At 34.6% G+C, this 20997-nt stretch overlaps 3 protein-coding genes and 1 long non-coding RNA gene across 9 annotated transcripts; 2 read left to right on the top strand and 2 right to left on the bottom strand.

Moving 5' to 3' along the window:
- Window positions 1-3664: 3664 nt before the first annotated feature.
- Window positions 3665-5616, top strand: LOC106293657. Of its 5 annotated transcripts, none has more exons than XR_001260577.1 (7): window positions 3665-3818; window positions 3916-4075; window positions 4195-4362; window positions 4450-4731; window positions 4818-4950; window positions 5158-5284; window positions 5409-5616. It is a non-coding gene; the product is annotated as an uncharacterized LOC106293657 (long non-coding RNA). The 5 variants fall into 5 exon arrangements; XR_001260574.1 differs by having other exon boundaries at window positions 4179-4362; XR_001260575.1 differs by having other exon boundaries at window positions 3672-4075; window positions 4179-4362; window positions 4450-4575; window positions 4648-4731.
- Window positions 5617-7052: 1436 nt separating this feature from the next.
- On the bottom strand, window positions 7053-7921 carry LOC106293265. Its single transcript, XM_013728921.1, has 2 exons — window positions 7433-7921; window positions 7053-7329 (listed from the first exon to the last, which is right to left on the bottom strand). The coding sequence occupies exons 1-2, from the start codon at window positions 7693-7695 to the stop codon at window positions 7215-7217; spliced, it is 378 nt and encodes a 125-aa protein (XP_013584375.1). The 5' UTR covers window positions 7696-7921; the 3' UTR covers window positions 7053-7214.
- Window positions 7922-9238: 1317 nt separating this feature from the next.
- Window positions 9239-10779, top strand: LOC106343093 (protein PHLOEM PROTEIN 2-LIKE A9). 2 transcript variants are annotated; one of them, XM_013782225.1, is made up of 4 exons: window positions 9239-9650; window positions 9789-10069; window positions 10153-10244; window positions 10359-10779. In XM_013782225.1, exons 2-4 carry the CDS (start codon window positions 9827-9829, stop codon window positions 10741-10743), a joined length of 720 nt encoding a protein of 239 aa, XP_013637679.1. In that variant the 5' UTR covers window positions 9239-9650; window positions 9789-9826; the 3' UTR covers window positions 10744-10779. The 2 variants fall into 2 exon arrangements, with proteins under 2 accessions (XP_013637679.1, XP_013637678.1); XM_013782224.1 differs by lacking the exon at window positions 9239-9650 and having other exon boundaries at window positions 9738-10069.
- On the bottom strand, window positions 10764-13026 carry LOC106343092 (phosphatase IMPL1, chloroplastic). Its single transcript, XM_013782223.1, has 9 exons — window positions 12423-13026; window positions 12208-12275; window positions 11973-12106; window positions 11794-11882; window positions 11660-11717; window positions 11534-11586; window positions 11235-11447; window positions 11044-11145; window positions 10764-10971 (listed from the first exon to the last, which is right to left on the bottom strand). Exons 1-9 carry the CDS (start codon window positions 12708-12710, stop codon window positions 10873-10875), a joined length of 1104 nt encoding a protein of 367 aa, XP_013637677.1. The 5' UTR covers window positions 12711-13026; the 3' UTR covers window positions 10764-10872.
- Between the last annotated feature and the right edge of the window lie 7971 nt (window positions 13027-20997).

The raw sequence follows: 20997 nt of genomic DNA, 5'->3' as shown, positions 1-20997 counted from the left end.
AATTAATTTGTGGGTCATAATCGGGTGTAATCTGGTTTTAATCTGGTTAGTCATTGGGTTGACATGGTTTACAGTTTGTTTAAAAACATTAAACCAACATAAATTGATTTATGGGTTTTGAGATTTCGATCTTTATAACTTAGAGGAAATTTTGATAGAACTTTATTTTCTAGGAGAAATAGGTTTTGAACTTTGTTTTCGGCGAGAAATATCACGGGATCAGACTTTGGTGGACATTTGGTGCTATATCATAGTTTTCATGGGGAAGTAGATCACATAAAACTTGCATGTAGCGGGGGAGGGGGGGGCTTCGGACCAGAAATATTTACTACTCCCGTTAGGCCTGAGACGGATCCAAATATTTGAAAATTTTAGGGTACCCGGATCCAAATCCGGATCCGTCGGATCTGTGGATTTAATATCTGGATCCGGATTTGTGGTTTCCGGATATCCGGATTTCAAAACGCCTTATGCCTCTATGGCGAGGCAACATCCATAAAGAGTTTGCCATGGTGCACTTTGACTGAAGTTCGAGGCGCAATAAGCCCAACAAGGCGATGCTTTATAGTTTCTTGGTGGGTAAAGTAGTATGTTTGGTATCTTGTACCTCTTCGGAAACTTGATGCTCTTATTTGCACTTCCAGTTTCGTTTGAGGTGGTTGTTGTCTTCTTTGTTTCCATTATTGTTGTTGTTGTTGGTTTGTTTTGATGCGTTAGCTACTTTTTACCATTTCTTGAGAATATACTAAAGCTTATAGATCTCTCTAAACCTGTTTGACTTATTGGCTTCCGTTGCAGAGACAAAAACAAAAAAACAAAAAAATTGTCCTATTCTTTGTATTGTGTAATGATGCCTGATGATGGATATATGGTGTTGAATTACAATGATCATGATGACAACGTTTGAAATTGTAAGGTACTCTTTAGTGCGTCACGACGCAAGGTTCTAACCATTTTGCCACGGAGCCACCTATTCGTCAAAAAACACATATCTTTAGGGGGGTTAATGAATAGGAGCTTTTGCGTGGAATTAGAAATAAGAATATGGTTTTATACAATAAAAACACTCTTTCCATGCGATTTCAACCCAACCGAAACTAAAATTTAGCTTCAGAAACATATCTCAGTCTGAAACTTCGGACAAAAACTTGTTCTACTTCCCGAAGACTATAAACTAGGTTGAAACAATTGTTTCCAAACCAATCTGAGACCCAATTCAGTTTAACCTAAAGATCATTCTAATAGTACTCATCAGGGTTGTCTTTGCTTTGAACGAGGGGGACACCATCTTCTCTCCATTTAATCCGCTCTTCGCAAATGGCAGTAACCACCTCCCACATACAGTTTGTGTTTCTAAACCGAAAAATGGAACAAGAAGAAGTAAATGAAATCTTCTGCATCGTGAACCTCAATGCTCAAAATGTATTTATCTAGTAGTGGGTACCTCATGAAGAACCCTTTTAGCCAACTCCTCTAGTGTATCATTGGCAATCACACGGACTGCACTTTGAGCAAGTACCTCCCGGTGTCATACTCATCATCCACAAAGTGAATGGTTGGGCCTGAATACCTAACGTAAGTAAAAAACCATAAGAAATCAAATAGAAAGAAATACACAAACCGTAACATTGTAACACTTACCTAGCTCCAGATGCTAGAACACATTTATGCACTCTCATACCATAAAGCCCTTTACCTCCAATAGCCGGAAGTAAGGCATGATAAATATTCAGAATCCATTTAGGAAAAGCTTGGACCAGCTCGACGGTCGATTAATCGGAATAAAGGCGTTAAGCGGTGTGGTAACGTGGCGATTTCATCAAATTCGGATAAAAAAATCGGTCTGTTGAAAAAAACTCAAACTCTTGCTTGTTCTTACATGAGAATCAAAAGAAAACGAAAACAAACACTATTTTTTTTATCAAAACGGAAAGAGACACTTAAGATGAGCAAAAACAGCAAAAGAAATGAAGAAAATTGATGAAAATAGCAAAAAAATCGAGCAGTCGTTGGGTTGAGCTTCAGAAGAAAAAAAACCTAATGAAGAAGATGAAAGACAAAGACAATTTTTCCCTTCATTAAAGGGAAACATTAAAAACCAGAGAATAAGTATGTTAAACGAACATGCGCCTATTATTCATTTAAAAGAGAGAAATTTACGCTGACAGACACAATTTGTCTTTTCAATTACAAAGAAAGGCACATTGTTTTTGAAAGACACAATTTTAGAATGATTTGTCTTGTATACCCTTTAGCTAAGTGCAAACATTATCACTTGTTACACCATTAAAATTAAATAGAAAGTGGGTTGTCACTGTCATTAAATTTTCACCATCTTCCACCTCCAACTGTCCAAGACAGCTATTCTCCATATCTCGTATGTTCTTTATTTATCACAAAATAACAAATATCCAAGAAAAACCCAGAAAGAGAAACCAAACAAAAAATCGAATCTTTCAAAGTTTAGTGATGTTAAGCTTCATCTTCTTCTACTTCTTACTCTGCTACGGTTTCTTCTTCCCCTTCTCCGGCGACGACTCTGTTCTCTCCTGACTCAGTCATAAACACATAGATCACACGGTGAGTGAGACTTTTAATGTTGTTGCAAGTAAGACAACGAATAAAGGACAAAGGACAATGGTGACTGGGCTGGTTGGGATGATGATAATGATGCTAAAGATGATGATGATGGCTATTATCAAAATCCTATATGGTATACATAACATATATTAACCAACCACATCTCTCTAGTCCACAACATATGTGTCTACATTTTATTTGTCCACAAACATTTCATCCAGAAAATGTGTTCACAAATATGTAAGGCATGTCCGTGGATACTACTATATTTGTTCTTTGATATACACCATCCATAACTCATTCGTAGAAATAAACCGTACACGGCTCATTCTTTCAAAGTACAGCGTCCACAATATGTTGTCTACGAGAAATTGTCACTTAATTCAAATTTAAAATACCAAAATAAATATATACAAATGGATCTCAAAACATAATAGAAAAAATATAATTTATTGTATATATTATAATATAAGATAATAACAAAAAAAAAATATGTGGGAAACAAAAAAACAGAACCGTTAGATTCTTTTCCCTTTTTTAATCAAATGGCTAGAAACTAAGTCGACAAATTTATAAACTAACCTTTGTTAATACTCCAACCAAAAAAATTCATAACCTAGTAATGTGAACTAAACAACAAAACTCAACTTGTTTCTTGCTTTTAGGGTAAAACCGTCCAAAAATCGCATAAAATTCTGTGAAAATGTGCTTCAGACAACTTGTGTATTAAAATGATAAAAGAAGGAGGAAAGTGTTTTATCATGTAACTCACTTTTTAAAAGATCTTTAAAAACTGCACCAACGCAATCTATTGAAATTTTGTCTCGAGTATCTATCTATATATACAAAGGAGAATGTTCTCTTCATTTAGACTGCCACATCAGCATACCCTACCTCTTTCTGCGACACGTGGCAAAATTCCCTCAACCTTCCAGTTCTGTGTTCTCACTGAGAACGATGTTGCGATGGGCTAGCGGACACGTCATTTGTTTGTTAAATGGGCTGACAATTAATTTTGGACTAACGCAACTTTATTTCCTTAAGAAAACCCTTTGCCCCAAAAGTAAGTTTACGCAGAGGCCAACTTTTTTGAACCTACAAGTGATGGTGAAGATTAGAATATTGGCATAAGGCTTCATCCATTCTGCTTCCTTCTCGACGGCGTTACTAACCTCCGTAATTCCTCCAATCAATTATCCCCACAACGTGCTAGTGAATGGCGATTCTTCGGCTTCTCCGTTAAGACTAGAATTTGATATATATTGTCCTTTTTCTTCATATGTGACTCATTGTTTTTGGATTTTCTTTCTCACACTATACCTTGCCAAATTCTAGCTCACTGTAATGGCGACTTCCCAAGTAAACCCTTCCAATCTGAAGATTGGCCGTTGTAAGGAGGTTGTGGTGGCCCATTTGTTTCTATTTTTTGAAACTCGGAATCTGAAGAAAAGAGACGAGCTTATATGGAGAGTTGACATGTTGTTTGGACGAGAAGGTACTCAATAACTTGACGTGTATTCTACTTTCTTATTTACGATAATCTATTCCAACTTTCATTATAGTGACAATGTTTCATCACCCCCACACCGGCTTAACAGTTTCAAGAATCTACAGAGGGAAGGAAGAGTGTACGAGCTCAGTTGTTCTGATGTTGCAAGAAGCAACATCCACTTCAAGCTGTGTGATTCACCGGTCTGTGTTTGATTCACAGAGCATATCAACTTTGTCGAGTTGATGAACCCTACGGCTTGCATTCCAAATGAGAAGAATTCAAACATACATGTACGTTATTAATTTGTCTTAAGTTGATTTTGTTTGAGGTTGCCTTGAACTCTGTTTGTTTCTGAAAAACCTCAAACACTTCTGCAGGTCAACCGCTTCTTTGTGTTAGTGTATTCGACAAGGTCACAAATCTCCTCCATGACAAGTTAGAACCCTTGAGTGGGGAGCCTAAAGCAATGGTTGCAACAAACATAAATCCCAAATTTGCTGGTGGTAAAACGGCTACTTTGTTTATGTGGCTATTTTGTAGTAAAGTACCATTTTCATGCTAGCTTATTTTGTTAGTGCATGTTTATTCCTCAATGCGACATCAGCAGTGATCACACTCTTTGACAACGAAAGCTGAGCCACGCAGGGATTGTTAAAAGAGTAAATTACTGATACATATAATTGTTATTTTAGGCTTTGCAGCTTATTCGGGCATTCTAATCTCACATTAACCAAACATGATGCAGGTTCTGTGGAGGTGGGGATGGATCCTTAACTACATCCAAGGACGGTGGTGTTAAGAAACTTGAGTCAGTCACGTTCCAAGAGATTAATAGCTACTTTCACAACTCAACCCCACATGTACATCCACTTAGCAAGGTTCAATTCTAAGACTCTATTAAGCTGAGTTTAATAATTGACTGTATTTTAAATATTCTCATGCCTAATCGTTCATTTTGCGTATAATTATCTTAAATATTGCAGCTTGAATAAGATTTTAAACTTCCAAGACTCTCCAATGAATTTTGTTTCATAGTTCTCAGCTTATAGTATCTAACAAATGTATTTCACTTATGTTACCCGTAGGCTGTGGAGTTCCTTTGCAAGGCTGAGGTGGCTGATACGTCGCATGTTCTAAGCGCAAGCTCCTTCATTGATTCACATCTTTTAGCTGCACTGGATTCAATGATGACAATGCAGTGGGTTTAGTCAGGTAATGTTGTCCTAATAAAATTTATTTAAAGTATATACTACATACATTGAGTTTAGAAAATGGTGATTAGCTTTACACATTCTTCAAGTTCCAATGTGCAAGTTGTCCGTCGTTCCGAGTGCAGATGGTCGGTAGAAGAGGTCACTGATGCAGCTCTTTTGTCACAATTGACGAGGAAATCACCTAACTTTCTTTAGGTGGGGAATCAGAGTTAGGTTTAAGGCCTATTGTGTTGGATTCCACTTCGTACACAATAAACACATTTAATGTTCTTTATTTCATTATTGAATTTGATATGCCATTCAAAAAGTGAAACTATATACAAATTTGAGGTAAGTATAGCAAAATACTATAACTTAGCTTTTTTATACGCAGAAGAAGAAAAGGTTCAAATCACTGAACATTATGAAACCAGACATTAGCCGAAACAAGTTGCAAAAACATAAACAAGATAGATCACACAAAATTCATGTTACTTAAAAATTGAAATATCTTCATGTTATATAAGCTACTTAAAAATCGAAATATCTTGCTATTATATAACCGATATCTAATCATATAAAGTAAAATTCATAAAATATTTTTAAAAATAAATAAATTTATGGTTTTTAGTATAAAACTGAATGAGCTACAGAAAAGCAATGGTATATAAACTAAAAAACCGAAAAAATCAAATTGAAACCGAACCGATATCCAGATTGAACACCCCTACTTCCTCTACCTATCAAAATATTTAGACAACAATTTGACACAATACCAGTGGTTAACTATCAAACTACATCCCGCGCGTAGCGCAGACACACCACTAGTAAGTTATATAACCAAAAAAAAGGGCGATTACTCCCCATTTTATTTCCAATTTTTCAGCCAGACATGCCGCACGGATAGCGAGTTTCCGAATGGGTGATTGGTTGGACTTTATCTCCTTACTTTAGCTTTATTTACTTTTAAATCATTAAATTTTATCAATCATGTTGTACATTTATTTTTAATAGTTAAAGCCTAAATCAAGTTTTTATAAACTTTTACCAATCATGCTTTAGCTTTATTTTTAAAGCTACAGCAAAAAAAAATTAAAGCAAATTTTTTTTTAATGTATTTTAGGTAAAAAACCTAAAGCTTTCTTTTATATGCTGTAGAATCTGTGAAATAAAAAAACTGTTTATAATATCAAATAAATTAGATAATAATAATTAAAAACATCTATAAATATTTAATTCAATTTTGGGTGTTGTAAAAATTATTGAAATATTTTAAATAAAATATATATTATTTACATATCACATTTTAAATAATAATAAAATTTGAGAATTTATAAAAAATATTAATATAAATTATTTAATTGATAAAAAAATAATTATTTTATATATACATCAGAGATTTCACATATTTTATTTTAAAATATCTACAGCCTATAATTTACAGCTACAACAAATTTAATTACAACAAAAGTTTCTGCAAAAAAATCTACAGTAACAACTTTACAGCTACAACCAATTTACCTACAACTAAATTTTTACGACTAAATTTTTAGAAGCACGGTCGAACCAATGATGACGATAAGTTTCAAAGTGTGGTCTTATTAATAATGTCTTTAGAAAACGGAATTATATAGCATATCGTGCCGTTTCATTATAATTTTAACCAATTGTGTGCCGTTTAGCTTACATAAAAACAGCGCTTAGTGTAAGTTTAAGGACTCCCAAAGGCAAAAGATGCTTGTAAAATTGACATTGACATAGAAGTCGAAACCCTCAACAAGGATCAGTGGGGAGAAAGGATTTGTATTAATTTCTCTTTATAGAATATGAGCATAAGAAAATACAGTAACGCAAGTGCCAACAAAACCATGCAAAAACTTTATTCGGTTCAAGCTACAAATTCATCAACCGGCTAAAACCGGTTTTCGATTTGGTATATGATTGAAAAATTAAGCCTTGGATAGGTTGAAGCTGGGTGGGATAAGAGAACCGGAAGGCTTTCTGCTTCTTGCGAGGAGACCTTGAGTAACTGGAGACATCATTGCGTCTGTTGGACTTTTATACCTGAGATTTTTTTAAAAAAAATTTACAAAATTAAAATCACTGTGTACCGGTCGGTCTGATTTTGAATTGGGTTCGACCGGTTCTTTCACTTGATCAAGATTACCTCTCTGGGTGCTTGAAAGCTACAGGGACTCTGAGACGATCTGGTGTCACGATTTTCTTCATAGAATCGTTAATGGAGACTCGTGGAGGAGATCCTTGATTTTTTACTGTTTCAGGGAGCAGCCGAGGAGGCGATTCAGAGTTTAAAACGGTGACTTCGTGAGGGTCGGATTGAGTTTTGAGAGGTGAGTTCAAAACGGTGACTTCGTGGTTGTCGGATCGAATTTTGAGAGATGTTTCGAGATTGGGTTGTTGAGACTCCATTTTAGAAAGAGAAATAAGTGTAAGAGACAATTGGGTTAGGACAAAAAACTTGAGTTTAACTTGACTTATATAAGTAAAAAGGGCTGATAATATTACCGTTAATGGAAATTGAGGTTGCAACGGTCGGATTCTAGCACTATCTACAAATTTGTGCTATGTAATAGTTTGGTTATTGACCGTTTGGAAAGTTTTTGTTTCTAGAGGAATGTGTAAAATGTATTTTGAGTATAAGGGAAAAAACAAATCATTCGATGAACTTTTTAATTTTGGCTTACTTTTTTAGAATATTTATATTCTTTGTTAAGTAAGGCCCTGTTGGTTTGTACATCTGGAAGATGCATTCAGATGGTCCATCTAGATGTCTTATCTAGATGCTCCATCTGGGTGTTGTTCGTTTCTTCATTTCGTCTATGTATCCAGATGAATCTGAATGCAACTATGTTCGTTTGCTTTTCATTTTTTAACTTTCATCTGCATCCAGGTGGACTTGTCAATAAAATGACTAAAATATAATTTTTTATGTTTCGGCAGAAAAATAACATTTTTACTGTTTTGGCGGAAAATATTTTTGCGGTTTTTGAGGGAAAAAGTGTATTTGGCGAAAAAGTGTATTTTCGTGGTTTCGGCGGAAAATACGCTTTTATGGGTTTGGCGGAAAAATATGGTTTTGCGTTTGGACGGGAAAAGTGTATTTTTGCGGTTTTGGAGGGAAAAGTGTTTTCGACGAGAAAAGTTTTTTTTCACGATTTAGACGGGAAAGTTTTTTTTCGTGATTTTGGCGGGAAAAGCTTTTTCGCGATTTTGGTGGGAAAATTGTGTTTTCCGGTTTTGGTGGGAAAATTGTGTTTTCTGGTTTTGGCGGGAAAATGCGTTTTTTCAGTTTTGACGGGAAAATTCTGTTTTCGGTTTTGGCGGGAAAATTCTGTTTTTCTGTTTTGGCGGGAAAATTGTGTTTTCCGGTTTTGGCGGGAAAATTGTGTTTTCCGGTTTTGGCGGGAAAATTGTGTTTTTTGGTTTTGGCGGGAAAATGCATTTTTCAGTTTTGAAGGAAAAATGCGTTTTTTCGGTTTTGGTCGAAAAATGCGATTTTACTGGTTTGACCGAAAAATGTGTTTTTATGAAAATGTGCGTTTTACGTTTTTTTTTTTTGCGGAAAAACGCATATTGCGGTTTTAGCGGGAATGTGTGTTTTCAGTTTTTGCGAGAAAATGTATTTTTTTGTTATAGCGAAAAAATGTATATGCAAGAAAATAGAATTTACGGTTTGAAAATAATATTTTGATTTTAAAAAGTCATTTTTGTCATTAATCATTTTGGACTGAACTAGATGCATGTGCATTCAGATGCACCATCAAGACTCACCTTCATTTGGGTGAGAATTTGAGATGAGTTTTTAAAAATTCAGCTGGGTGATCCATCTGGATGTAGCATTATAATGCACAAAACGAACATTGATTTGCATCTTCACCCAGATGGATCACCTGGGTGAGCAAACGAACAGGGCCTAAAACAAATATAAACACAATTGCTGTGATGAATGAATTTGATGACTCTTGGGTGACAGAAGAGTCACCCAAGAAAAGAAAGCTGTTTCGTTGGAGCCTCTATCTCAGATGGAAGAAGACAAGTGCAGTTCGAAAGCTGCTGGTAAACAACCGGACGCGGCACAAGTGATTGATGATTGAGAGAAAGTATGCGGACTGATAGAAGAAAATATTAAACGCCAATGAAGTTTTGTCTCTGTGCCTGCTTATCTTTTCTGTGTGTGTATTGAACTAATGAAACTTGAGTAGTTTCTGTTATATTCTTCTACTTGGGAGCTCAAAGATTAGTTTATTCAGATTAACCAAACTTTTTTTTTCTGTTGAAAGCACTTTTCTCAAAACTGTGGGACTCTTTCCTGAAACTCACATATAAGGGACTTCTGGTTCGGTTTTATGACAGAACAGACGATGGTACGAACATAATCAATCTACTAGATGACCCAAAAACAATGGGTGTATTCTTCACTTTTCAAAGTAACTTGAAATTAATATAACAGAACAAATAACAGTGTCAGCTTGTTTTCAAAAAGTACATTGTTTGATTTTCAGATTCGCATTTGAGATAAAGTGCAGCAAGCTGTGGATATATGCTTTGCCTTTCATTGCCTCTTGTTCAAGCATTTTTATTTTACTTTGTCCCTCCTCCAACTGAAGAAACGTTAAAGAATTTGCGTAAATTACTGATTTCTCATTCTTCTGTCACGATCTTTTATATTTGTTCTACCTTTTTTCCCTATATAAATCTCATTTCGAAAGATGCGTTTTTTTCCAAAGCAATGTCCTCACAAAAGAGTTCGCATTACATGGCAGACTCCAAGATGGAACTTGATGTAAGACTACAAAATAAACTAAATTCTGATTTTTTTTAAAAATGTTTATCTCGCTTGTGTTTTTTTTGGGTTAAAATTGGCAGACCAATAGAAAAGCATGGATTTTTCAACCGAGTGGTCTTAATTTCGTTTGGGGAGGTGACTCAAGATATTGGGTTATCCCTAAAGAACCACGGTACCTTCCGGTTTATACCGACTAAACCGATAAACCAACTTTGTGGGTTACTAACTAATACCAAAAGTCTCAAGCCTTTAACTGATTCATTTGATTGTTGGTATTTGGTTATAGGGTGCCTGCTGAGATGAAGATGGTGAGTTGGTTAGAAGTAACCGGTTCGTTCGATAAGACTGAACCCGGGAAGGCATACCAAATCGGTTTCAAAATCTCGTTTAAACCGGAGGCTACCGGTTGGGACGGAGCCCCACTCGCCATGTCTGCTAAAATCGGAAAGAAAGGCAAGACGGTGTGGAAAAAAATCAAATCTGTTAACCAGAACAAAGGCGGGTCCGAACCGGTCAATATACCTGACGAATCTGATGGCCAGTTCGAAATCTCGGTTAGCCCCACAGCGGATAACCAAGATACCAAGCTTCAGTTTGGTCTCTATGAGGTGTGGACCGGACGATGGAAGACCGGTTTGTTGATCCATGAAGCCTTTGTTCAACAAGTGTAAGTCATTGTTGGAAACACAAATCTTATTGTAACTAAAGTTCCACCGATTATTCATATAATATAATAATGTAACTCAAAGAGGTAAAAGCCATATAGCAATATGATACCTTTCTTGAACAAACACAAAAACTTAAAGTTCTGTATGATAATCTTCAGGCTTAAACCATAAGGAGAAATCGATTCCTTTCGTCTTCAAATTCTCAGTAGCTGGTGCGATTCTATCCAGAAGCTATAAAACCAGAAAACATGTTAAGAGTAAATATCTCTAGAGCATTAAAGACTAAAAAAAGCATTTTAAGACCTTGGAATGAAGAACGCCGTTGGACACCAAAACAGACCTATCGAACACAGTGAACTTCCCTCCATCCATACGAGTCACAGCTCCTCCAGCTTCCTCAACTATCTGTGTTCAAAAATTTCAGACATGGATAGATTCAAGCTTAACAACATTAGTAGTTAGTTTGGTAAGAAGAAGAAAAACAAGAAGATTACAAGAACACCAGCAGCCATGTCCCATGGCTTTAAACGGTACTCCCAATACGATTCGGCAATCCCGAGAGCCACGTGACACATGTCGACTGCTGCAGCACCGAGCCTTCGCACTCCTCGGCTCACATCAGTGAACTCTTTGAAAAGCTCCATGTTAGTACTCCACGCATCATCATGTTCATATCCAAACCCTGTGATAAGAAGTGCTCTCTCCACCTAGAATCAAACCAACAAATAGATGTGTAAGAAGACCACAAACTGTTGCCTCCAAACAAAACTGGTTTCCAGATTAAGTAACTTACAGCATCGGTGTTACTGACATGGATTTTCTGCCCGTTACACGAAGCTCCACCGCCTAAGAGGTGAACTAGTTAAGACAAATCTTAAATAAATAACCTATGAGCATAAATTAAGTTGTCACATTGTGCCTGCAGTAGCAGAAAAGGTTCGAGTGTTCCAGCACATTGGACCACCAACAAACTCTACCTACCATCATGAAGAGTTGTTTGTTTGACTTACTTAACCAAAGCATCAACAAAAAGTTAGTTTGTGGAATGTGTACCACAGAAGCAGCAGCGGGATTTCCACGATAGAGAACACCAACGGAAACAGCAAAACTGGGATATCCATGAGCAAAATTGGTTGTTCCATCTAAAGGAAGAGACTTTTTTTACTCAATTCTCACTCTAAAGCAAAACGCATAACATGAGGAAGAGAGAGAGAGAGAGAGAGAGGGAAAACCAAGAGGATCGATGCACCAGAGGTAATCAGAAGAGGAATCGCCGATGATACCACCTTCCTCACCAAGGATAAGATGATCACTGAAATTCTTTTTCACTACCTCCAAAATAGCAGTCTCGCTTGCTTTATCAGTACTGTAATAATAAAAAAAAAAATCAGCAGATACTAAACACTTTCAATGCTTCAGGTAATCATAGATAGAACCTCCTCAACGTACACAAGCACAGATCCTTACTCAGTTACAAGGTCACTAAGGCCTTTATAAGTGATATTCCTTGGCTTGTTTACAGCTTCCATTACCACCTTACAAAACAAATCACAACAAACTAAATTGTTTTTCTTTTAATTCTATGAACCCAAAAAGTCTCATCAAAGGTTCTTTTTTTCTTTTTCAAATCAGTTTCCCAATAAAACAAACAACAAATCGGATAACTGAAATGCAATTTGAACCTCTGCTCCGGTTTTAGCGGCGGCTTCGACGACTTGAAGGAGATGTGCCGGGGAGATAGGTCCGGTGGTTTTAGCGCCGATTCTGGGATAATGCTGCTTCTGATCAGACAGAACAGCTTTTGTTCGGAGTCTTGTCGTGGAGCTGTTAGACGAAATCGTTGAACACAACAATCCATGTCGGAAATCTCTGGTTACTACTGCTCGGCATGAAAATGGGGTTGTGAGAGGGAGAGATGATTGAGAGATTCTCATTGACATGCTTCCCGAGAAAATTAGTGACCTTCCCATTCTATCTCTTTTTTTAGCTTATCGTCGCCGGAGAATCACTCCAAAATCGAATTCTATTTTGTGGCTTTTACCTTTATTTGTGATATATCAACGTGGCCGAGTGAGTGGATGGACGAGAGATGGTGTAAATAAAAACTGATAGAAAGGGGAAATAAAAACATGTTCAACTTGACAAAGATTGAATTTTTGTAGTGTAAAATCTAGAAAACGACACGAGGAATCAAAATACTAAAACGAAGGTGTAGTGTGCAGGAGGATACAATGAAGTTTCTTCTTCATCCTCTCCCAACAATGGAGAACAAAACGTATTACCAAGTAAACAATAGACCTGAGATCGTTTGATTGATCACACTCGCAGCAGCAGAGAGGCTAATAAGCTGTTTGACTCTAACGTCTGTGCATAAAACAGAAGCAGCAATGTTTGTAAAATTCTAATCATACAAATTCATGAGAAAGCAACATCATCCCCAACTACAGAGCTGAATACCGTTACAAGATTCAATCATTGCAGATGAACCCACCCCAATAGATTCTTGATTTCCCTCCAATTTATAACACATTTAAACCAATCTAAAGAGGATTACTTTGCAGATGAACCCACCCCAACTTTTGATCCTCTCTTAAAATTATTCTTCACATTCTCTACCATTTGGAGGTGGTAAAAGCTTCCCTCAACACCACAAACACAAAGCTGAAGAGATCAAATATTCAATCGAAATTCACTAAACCCTATTTCCAAGCTCACCAGATCCAACAATGCCAATTCATCCTCACTCCTCTCTCTTGTGGTTCGTTCGTTAACTAAGGCTGCTGCTCAAAGTCTCTCTGATGGCCAGAAAGACAGAGAGAAAGTGAGAACTGAGCCTCCTCGCACTGTTTCCGCTTCAGGCTGGTTCCCCCGCTTGAGCAAAACGACCTCACCGCCTCATATTCCTCAGGGCAAGCCTCCCCCACCACGCACTCCGCCAACGCTTTGTTCAGATGTCTGCATCCAGACCTGCGCGCTTGTCCTTCCGGCATCCGACGATGGCACTGCAACAAAGCTTCCTGCAACCGATCGCAAGAAGATCTCATCACTCTGATTTTTCAATCTTTCGTCTCTTCGCTCTCCCAACTCATTTATTTTCAAGTCATTAGTTGGTATTGGGCTTTTGTGTTGCCAGCCCATATCTCTTTCATTATTATAATCAAGCCCACTTATCAGTAACAGAGAAACTTGCGCGATGATCAGACATGGCAATCATAGACTTGGACCGCAATGGACTTTGGACCGCAGGCCTAGTCGGTAAAAAACTGTCGCGGAGCAGTATTGGGACGAGGTTTTTTAGATCCGTAAATTTGCGGATCTCACGGGACTGGGTCTTTTGCGAGATGGGCCGAAACGGGTCATGTGGAATTACATGGACCCACATTTTTTTTCATTTCTTATTTTACTTGAAAAAAACGAAAAATAGTGTGAGAGGAAAGCGATTCTTGTGACTTTTTCCCAGAAAACATAAAGAGTTCCGGCGATGATGATTCGAGCTCCGGTGATGATGATTCGAGATCCGGCGATGACGACTCCAACGATGACGATTCGAGCTCTGGTGGTGTTTTGATTTGGTTTTTTCTTTTTATTACACACAACTATGAATTGCTTTATTACAATGTGAGATTTCTTGTTTAAGTTGATTGATTTTGTTTTCAGTACTGTGAAATGATGTTTTTCTTAAATTGAATTTGGTTACAATGATGTTGTTTAGGAGAAAAGTTAGTTGTATATCATGTCACTTGTATAATTTGACAAAGTGATTCACGATTTTTTTTTTTGAAATCCAAAGAATTACAAAAGGAGATGGTTTGATGAAGACATACAACACTTTTAGCCAAGTTATTACAAAGACAGCAACTCAATCAGATTCAAACTTAATAAAATCTTATGCTGATAACAAAAAAAAAGCTTTTAACTCAAGAACGCAAGCACAAACAGAGCTTTATGGTATAGATTTTGATAAGGCTTTTAGTGAAGCTTAATGAGCTCTATTTAACTCTTTTACACAACTCTTCCACTTGAACATTCATGGAGGAAGCTGTAGTAGACGGTTTGATAAGGAGACATCCCGTGGGACGGCCCGCGAAGGCCTATATGTTCTGCGGTACGGGTTTGGGCTGGTATTCTGAGGATCGCAGTCCGCGCGGGACAGGTCCGCTGTGGCCCGCTCGATGACTAACCCGCTACAGTACGGGACGGGATTGGTAAACCTGTTTGACATCTAGTGATGATGATGACGACATAAACACAAAGTTTTCCGTCTCTGTTTCGGCATGACGGCCCAGAGTTAATAATTCGCCTTATGTTGTATCTTGGCATTGAGGGTATATACCCTTGGACTTATATTCTATTGCAGCTTACAAATTTTAGTACAAAGCTAGATCCACATGTCTCACTGGACTTATTCTATTAGGCCTTGGATTTGGACCCAAATCAAACCCTTTTTTTTCCGTTATAAGTTTGGTTCAGTTTAGTAGTCTTAACATTTTGATTATTGATTGATTTGATTCAGTCCAGCAGTCAGCTAATTCATTTTGATTTTAAAATAATAATTAAATTAGAATAAGATCTGCGTATTGCACGAAATAAATATTGCATATACAAATAATTTTTCATACTATTAGCATTCTTGTATAAATATTTTTTTATATATATTTTGCATATTTGGTCAAGAGAAATTTGGAAAATTACACACTATTTTTAAGTTTGGCATATTATAGAAATTTTTCTTTTTTTTGTACTAAACTAATTCTTTGTTTTATAAAAGATATTTTAACTTTTGGTGAGATTTTTATATTTTTCTCAACAGATTTTGTTATAATAAAAATAAATATTAAATTTATAATTAAAATTGACTTATCAGTAATATCTTTAATGCATTAATTAAATTTCAAAGTTTTATAATAGCATATTTTGTAAATAATACGTTTCAATAAATTTTTAATAGGTTAATCTACCAATTTAATATTTTCTCATATTTAATTCATATAGTACTTCTATTTTAATATAATATAGATTATAATTATTAAGTTTTTAACAAATAGCATAGAATTTTATTTTTTGTTTTATAATAAATTTTAATTAACATTAATTTATAATAGTATTATATTACTTACACGAAATTAATTCATTCGTTATTTTATAAAAATATTTAAAAACATTTAGTAGGACTTTGTCAGATTTTTTCTCAACTAATTTTGTTACAACTAAAAAAATTAATATTTCTATCGGTTTATTATTAATATCTTTATTAAAAAGTATTAAGATTTTTGTAAAATGTTATATATTTTATTTTTTAAAGTAAATAATTAAATATGTTATCAATAATTAATTAAATAATTTTATTATGAATTGTCAACAGTAGATAAAAATAATGACTCTATTTAATAGAATAGATAAGCGCAATCAATCATCTTTGGTGAAATAAAATAATGGTTCAATTTAATATTAGTAGAAAAACAAAATAATTGTTCAGAAGATCTCTAAAATCCTCCAAACAGTAGTATCAGTTCTGTTTTCCATCACTATTCTTAATTATTATTTTGAAGGCAATTACATGTGGTGGTTAGACAGCTTAATCAACATATAAAAGGTTTTTTTTCCAAGGTTGTTAAAAAAGTGGTTACCGATGTGACTGCTTACTTGCCAATTTGCCATACCAAGAAAGTTTTACTAAGTGACTGATCACGTTATGATTAGGATTAGTTTGTTATGTTTGATTAACTAATTAATTATATTCTATGTAATACAATCACATTTCTTGTCATTCATTCGTCAAAAAAAATATTGTTTGTGGTGGATGACTTTTTTTTTGACAGCATGACATTCATAGACATTCGTGGATGACTTTGTTGAATATACTAGTTCTCACTTCTCTAACTTCTGTAATTGTACAGTGTTAATTAATATTTAACTGGGTGATTCTTTCGGTACTCATCCACGAATATAATTTATAAAATAAATATATTATAATAATAGATTAATTTTGGTTTTAAATTATTTATAATTTATTTGTATAATTTAAATTAATAGTATTATATTATTTTAGTTAAACATATGATTTTGTATATGTAATATCTAGCCAGTACAATTATCTTTTGGATATATATTGGATTTCATTTACTTTTCGAAATTCAACTATAATATTGTTTTGTTTTAAATAGACTAAAATTTTGATTGCTTAATTTATTTGCATTTAGATTGACTGTTGTTTTAGATATGTAAATATATTTTAGTAAGATTATGTATAACACAATATATATTGTTTTGAGAGTAAAACAGAAAGAAAAAATAAAGCATTCGATTCAAAATTAAATGAATATAACGATAGTATTTTGAAATCTCATGCATATAGAAATTTTACAAAAAAACTAATATGTTTATATTGTAACAACTGATTAATAACTTATCTTGCTTTATTAATATGTTTTGAGTCATCTAACAATTAAAACTATAAAATAAAGAAAATATTATTATATACTATTATTTTAGTTAGATATTTGATTTTGGATATAACAAACTAGATTAGCTGAATTACTCATTTTGTGAGTATATTAAATTACATATATTATTTTAACTTCAAATTGTAGTATAACTATTTTTGATTCTAACAAAGCCAAATCTAATTAATTTTATTTATCTAAGTATATTTTTCGTAATATTATTAATAATTTTATTTTTAAAAAATATAAGAAAAAATAAAGCGAGGATTGATAGGAAATTGTATAGATGACCAAATTGATATATTTTATGTTGCTTAAAATTATGTGTTAAAGGGAAGATTATTTTGTGTATTAATATCAAGACTATTTTTGTGAAATTTCTTTATTTTTTGTGAAAACACATCATATATAAATATATTTTTGTTTAAATTTTGTTTTAAGCTTTCTAAATGTTTCCTTTATTATTATAACTAGTGTAGCGCCGGGTTCATATGTTTTATTTTTTGATGAATTTTAAATTAATATTATGGTCTTAGTAAATAAAATATTTAAAAATATATGAAGATGCAAATATGTTGAAAGAGAATGACAAATTTTCAGATCCATTTAATAGTGGTTAGCGATCGTAGTGTATCACGTTGTTTTAAAGTTGCTCATGTCAAAGAGGAATATCATAAATGGTTTTCACCAATGGATTCAATAAAAATATAATAAATAGCTAATAGTAGTAACAAAGTTAATCTAGTTGAACTTTAAACATAAAGTAAAATTGATGCCCGAAGAAAAAATGTAATTGCATGTGTATTTTGTGAATATATTAAAAGTACTTTTTATAAAGCACAAAAAATTTGTAATACAATTTTCCTAATCAACATTGTTTAAAAAAAAAAATAGAGATCTCTAAGTGTAGTCGGTGGTTTTTTTGCCCTTGTATTGGCAAAGAATTGGTGCTTATGATGAATAATTATATCTCCAAGTGTTGTCTTGTAGTCTTCTGAGCACCCCCTTAGCTTTATCATTGTTCTCCTCCCAGCCTATCCTATCCAAATGCTCTTCCTTACTGATTTTTATTGTCACAATCAAATGCTCTTGATTGAATTGGGTAAAAGCCTAAAACCTTCAGCATCAGCAAAATCTTCTCTTGAAGATTCTTCCACATCTCTGTTTGTCTTAAGGTCATTACAAAGCTCAGAATCACCAACCTTACTTCTGTCTTCTAAGGACTTAGTTTTTATTCCTTTGTCTACTTATATCAAATCTTCTTACTAACACTTGTTTGAGTTTGAGCTACATTTCACAGAACCTTTTTCACCGAATAAGAACTTCTTCTAGACCAGCACGTCTTTATCGCCACATATGTCTTTCACGATATGATTAGTATGTTCTCCTTGTAACAAATTACAATGCCACGTAAGTCACATGCCTTCTCATTCTTGTCCATATAAAACACCAGATCAACTGTCTCAGGAAAACCACTGTTAGCATTGATGTTATGAACTCCTAGCTTCGTTCCAGCCTCATTAGAATCTCCAGAAGAATGGTTTCCATCAATCTCTTTAGCCCATTTGTCACCGTTTTTGTATCATAGAACAACTCGCACACATTGTTATTGTTCTTCTAAGTTTTCGGGACCTTTAGCTCTACATCTTCCCACTTCTATTTAGGACATTTCTGAGGCTTAGACTCATCTTTGCAGCTCTCTACCGAGTCTCCAACCGCATGATCACTGTCTGAAAATTGAAAACCCCTAGATTCAAAAACATGCTGCAGATACTCGAGATACCAAAACCCTTTCTCAAACCTTCTTCCTGTAAACAAAAGTAAAGATCAAAATCCATTCTCTAAAAAAACCAGATAGTGAGACAAAACAATAAAAACATTGAGAGCTATTTAAAGGGTACCTTGAGTCGATGCAAAAAGCGAAGAATCTGAACAAAACCTTTCCAAGAGTGAAGATTCTTCCATTTTTCTAGACAAAACCTGCTAGAGACATAGAATCAGCTAAAACAGAGTGAAATGAGCTAACTTTTTTCTGAAGAAAGTGAGAGTACCCCAATGTTCTCCAATATATCGACCACATCATATATACGCCAACGTTCAACTCCTGCAACAACCACACAATTTTTTTAGTTTTGGAATCCAAATAAGGTTTAGATCTATTTACAGAGAATTATGAATCTCACCTAATTTGGCCGCAACATCATCGATTCAAAACAAATCAACATCATCTCGGTTATATAGTCTCACGAAACTGAATCATACATACACACAAAAGATAATAAAAGTTACACATAAACCCAATCTGGTGGAAAAATATTGAGAGAGAGAAGAGGTATATGTAAATACTTGGAGCAAGAACGCCTAGAGATTTGTCCTTGCCGCTGTAGGATTGGAGAGCGAGAGCATTCACATCTTGAGACACAATCCTAGACTCTCAAAACCTCCTCGGCTCTGGTCGAACAGCGACCGGCTTTCAAATCAGCAAGAATGATGAAGGAATTAGCCATTGTTGGAGCTGGTAATTAGCAGAGATTTCGTAGATTCATCGCAAAGATTTCGTAGATGCAAATATATAGGAGACATAAAAAGGATAAAGCTTTAAACGTTATTTGCAAAGATTTTGTTCAGAAAATCAATGCGTTGCAATTTTTTTAGAAGAATATCAATGAACAATAGGAATCCGCATGGCAAAAGAATCAAGGGTTAGTGGTTTCTTCAATTTTGGAAAAGTAAGTTTGTTTGTTTTAGAGATATACGGTTGGGAAGACTGCGAAAGGATGAGCTCTGGCGAAGATTCCCTAGGATGCATATATAGCTGAATGAAATTGCTAATGAAGGCAAGGAAGATGAATGGATGAGAAAGTAGTGGGCTGTTTTGAATGAGATCATTAATATCAATTACTTAATCGCTTGAAAGGGGAGCTGAAGCTGAACAATTTTGGCGGTTTTGCATGGGTCTCCGGCGGATTCGAGCCGACACAGAACATCTGAGAATGAGCCAATGATACGAACTAAATCTTGTTATGGGCCAGCTAAAGTACAGAAGCCCAATCTAGTTAAACGGTAACAAAGGAAAAATGAAAATGTCCACGTGTCGTTATTTGCCCTATGCACATTGCTGATGCGGCAGCAGGAGAAGGGAGATAAGTCTCTTTTATTAATATATATACTAGTGGCTTTCCGCCGCTACGCGTTGGGTTCGTCTTTTTTATTTTTAAATGATTAACAATTTATGTTGTGGTCTTAGTAAAAAAAATATGTTTACAAAAATTAAAGATGAATATATGTGGAAAGAGAATTATATTTTTTTTTTTCTGATCGATAGTGGTTAACGAAAATAGTGTATTACTTTGTTTTGAAGTCAATGTGGAATAACATAAGTGGTTATGACTGATAGATTTAATAAAAGTAGTATAAAAAGTTGATAGTCGTAACAAAGTAAATTCAGTTGAAATTTAAACAAAGTAAAGATGATGTTTGAAAAGGAAACATGTAAATGTTTGTGTTTTTTTGTGATTATCTTGTTTGAAGAAAGATAATAAATTGTTTCATCCTCTTAAACTATTAACAATCTTCGCATATTTTGTATATGTCAAAGATGTGGCAACTTATTGGAGGTTTCATTTCACGAATCCAGTAAGTGAATTCTTAATCATGCTCTAGCATTGATCGGACTTGAATTGATTATTTTTTCATGATAGCTTATCCAAAAAATATTTATCTTCTTCAAAAATGCATTTGCACAAAATTAATTTACCATAAAGATATGTATCGTTGTCATAGTTCAGATATGCGGATTGGTGAAGATGGTTGA

This window comes from Brassica oleracea, chromosome C5 (genome assembly GCF_000695525.1).
Source record: "Brassica oleracea var. oleracea cultivar TO1000 chromosome C5, BOL, whole genome shotgun sequence".
NCBI classification, from domain to species: domain Eukaryota; kingdom Viridiplantae; phylum Streptophyta; class Magnoliopsida; order Brassicales; family Brassicaceae; genus Brassica; species Brassica oleracea.
This window is presented reverse-complemented; position numbering and strand designations above follow the sequence as displayed.

Bases quoted from the DNA above. Each gene is read 5' to 3' on its own strand.
- LOC106343093 (XM_013782225.1), top strand. From the start codon at position 9,827: ATGCTTTGCCTTTCATTGCCTCTTGTTCAAGCATTTTTATTTTACTTT. The intron at 10,070-10,152 runs GTAAGACTACAA...TAAAATTGGCAG, and splicing joins ACTCCAAGATGGAACTTGAT to ACCAATAGAAAAGCATGGAT. The intron at 10,245-10,358 runs GTACCTTCCGGT...ATTTGGTTATAG, and splicing joins GTTATCCCTAAAGAACCACG to GGTGCCTGCTGAGATGAAGA.
- LOC106343092 (XM_013782223.1), bottom strand. From the start codon at position 12,710: ATGGGAAGGTCACTAATTTTCTCGGGAAGCATGTCAATGAGAATCTCT. The intron at 11,448-11,533 runs GTAAGTTACTTA...GTTTGATTCTAG, and splicing joins ATGTCAGTAACACCGATGCT to GTGGAGAGAGCACTTCTTAT. The intron at 10,972-11,043 runs GTCTTAAAATGC...CTGGTTTTATAG, and splicing joins ACGGCGTTCTTCATTCCAAG to CTTCTGGATAGAATCGCACC.
- LOC106293265 (XM_013728921.1), bottom strand. From the start codon at position 7,695: ATGGAGTCTCAACAACCCAATCTCGAAACATCTCTCAAAATTCGATCC. The intron at 7,330-7,432 runs GTAATCTTGATC...AAAAAATCTCAG, and splicing joins GCTTTCAAGCACCCAGAGAG to GTATAAAAGTCCAACAGACG.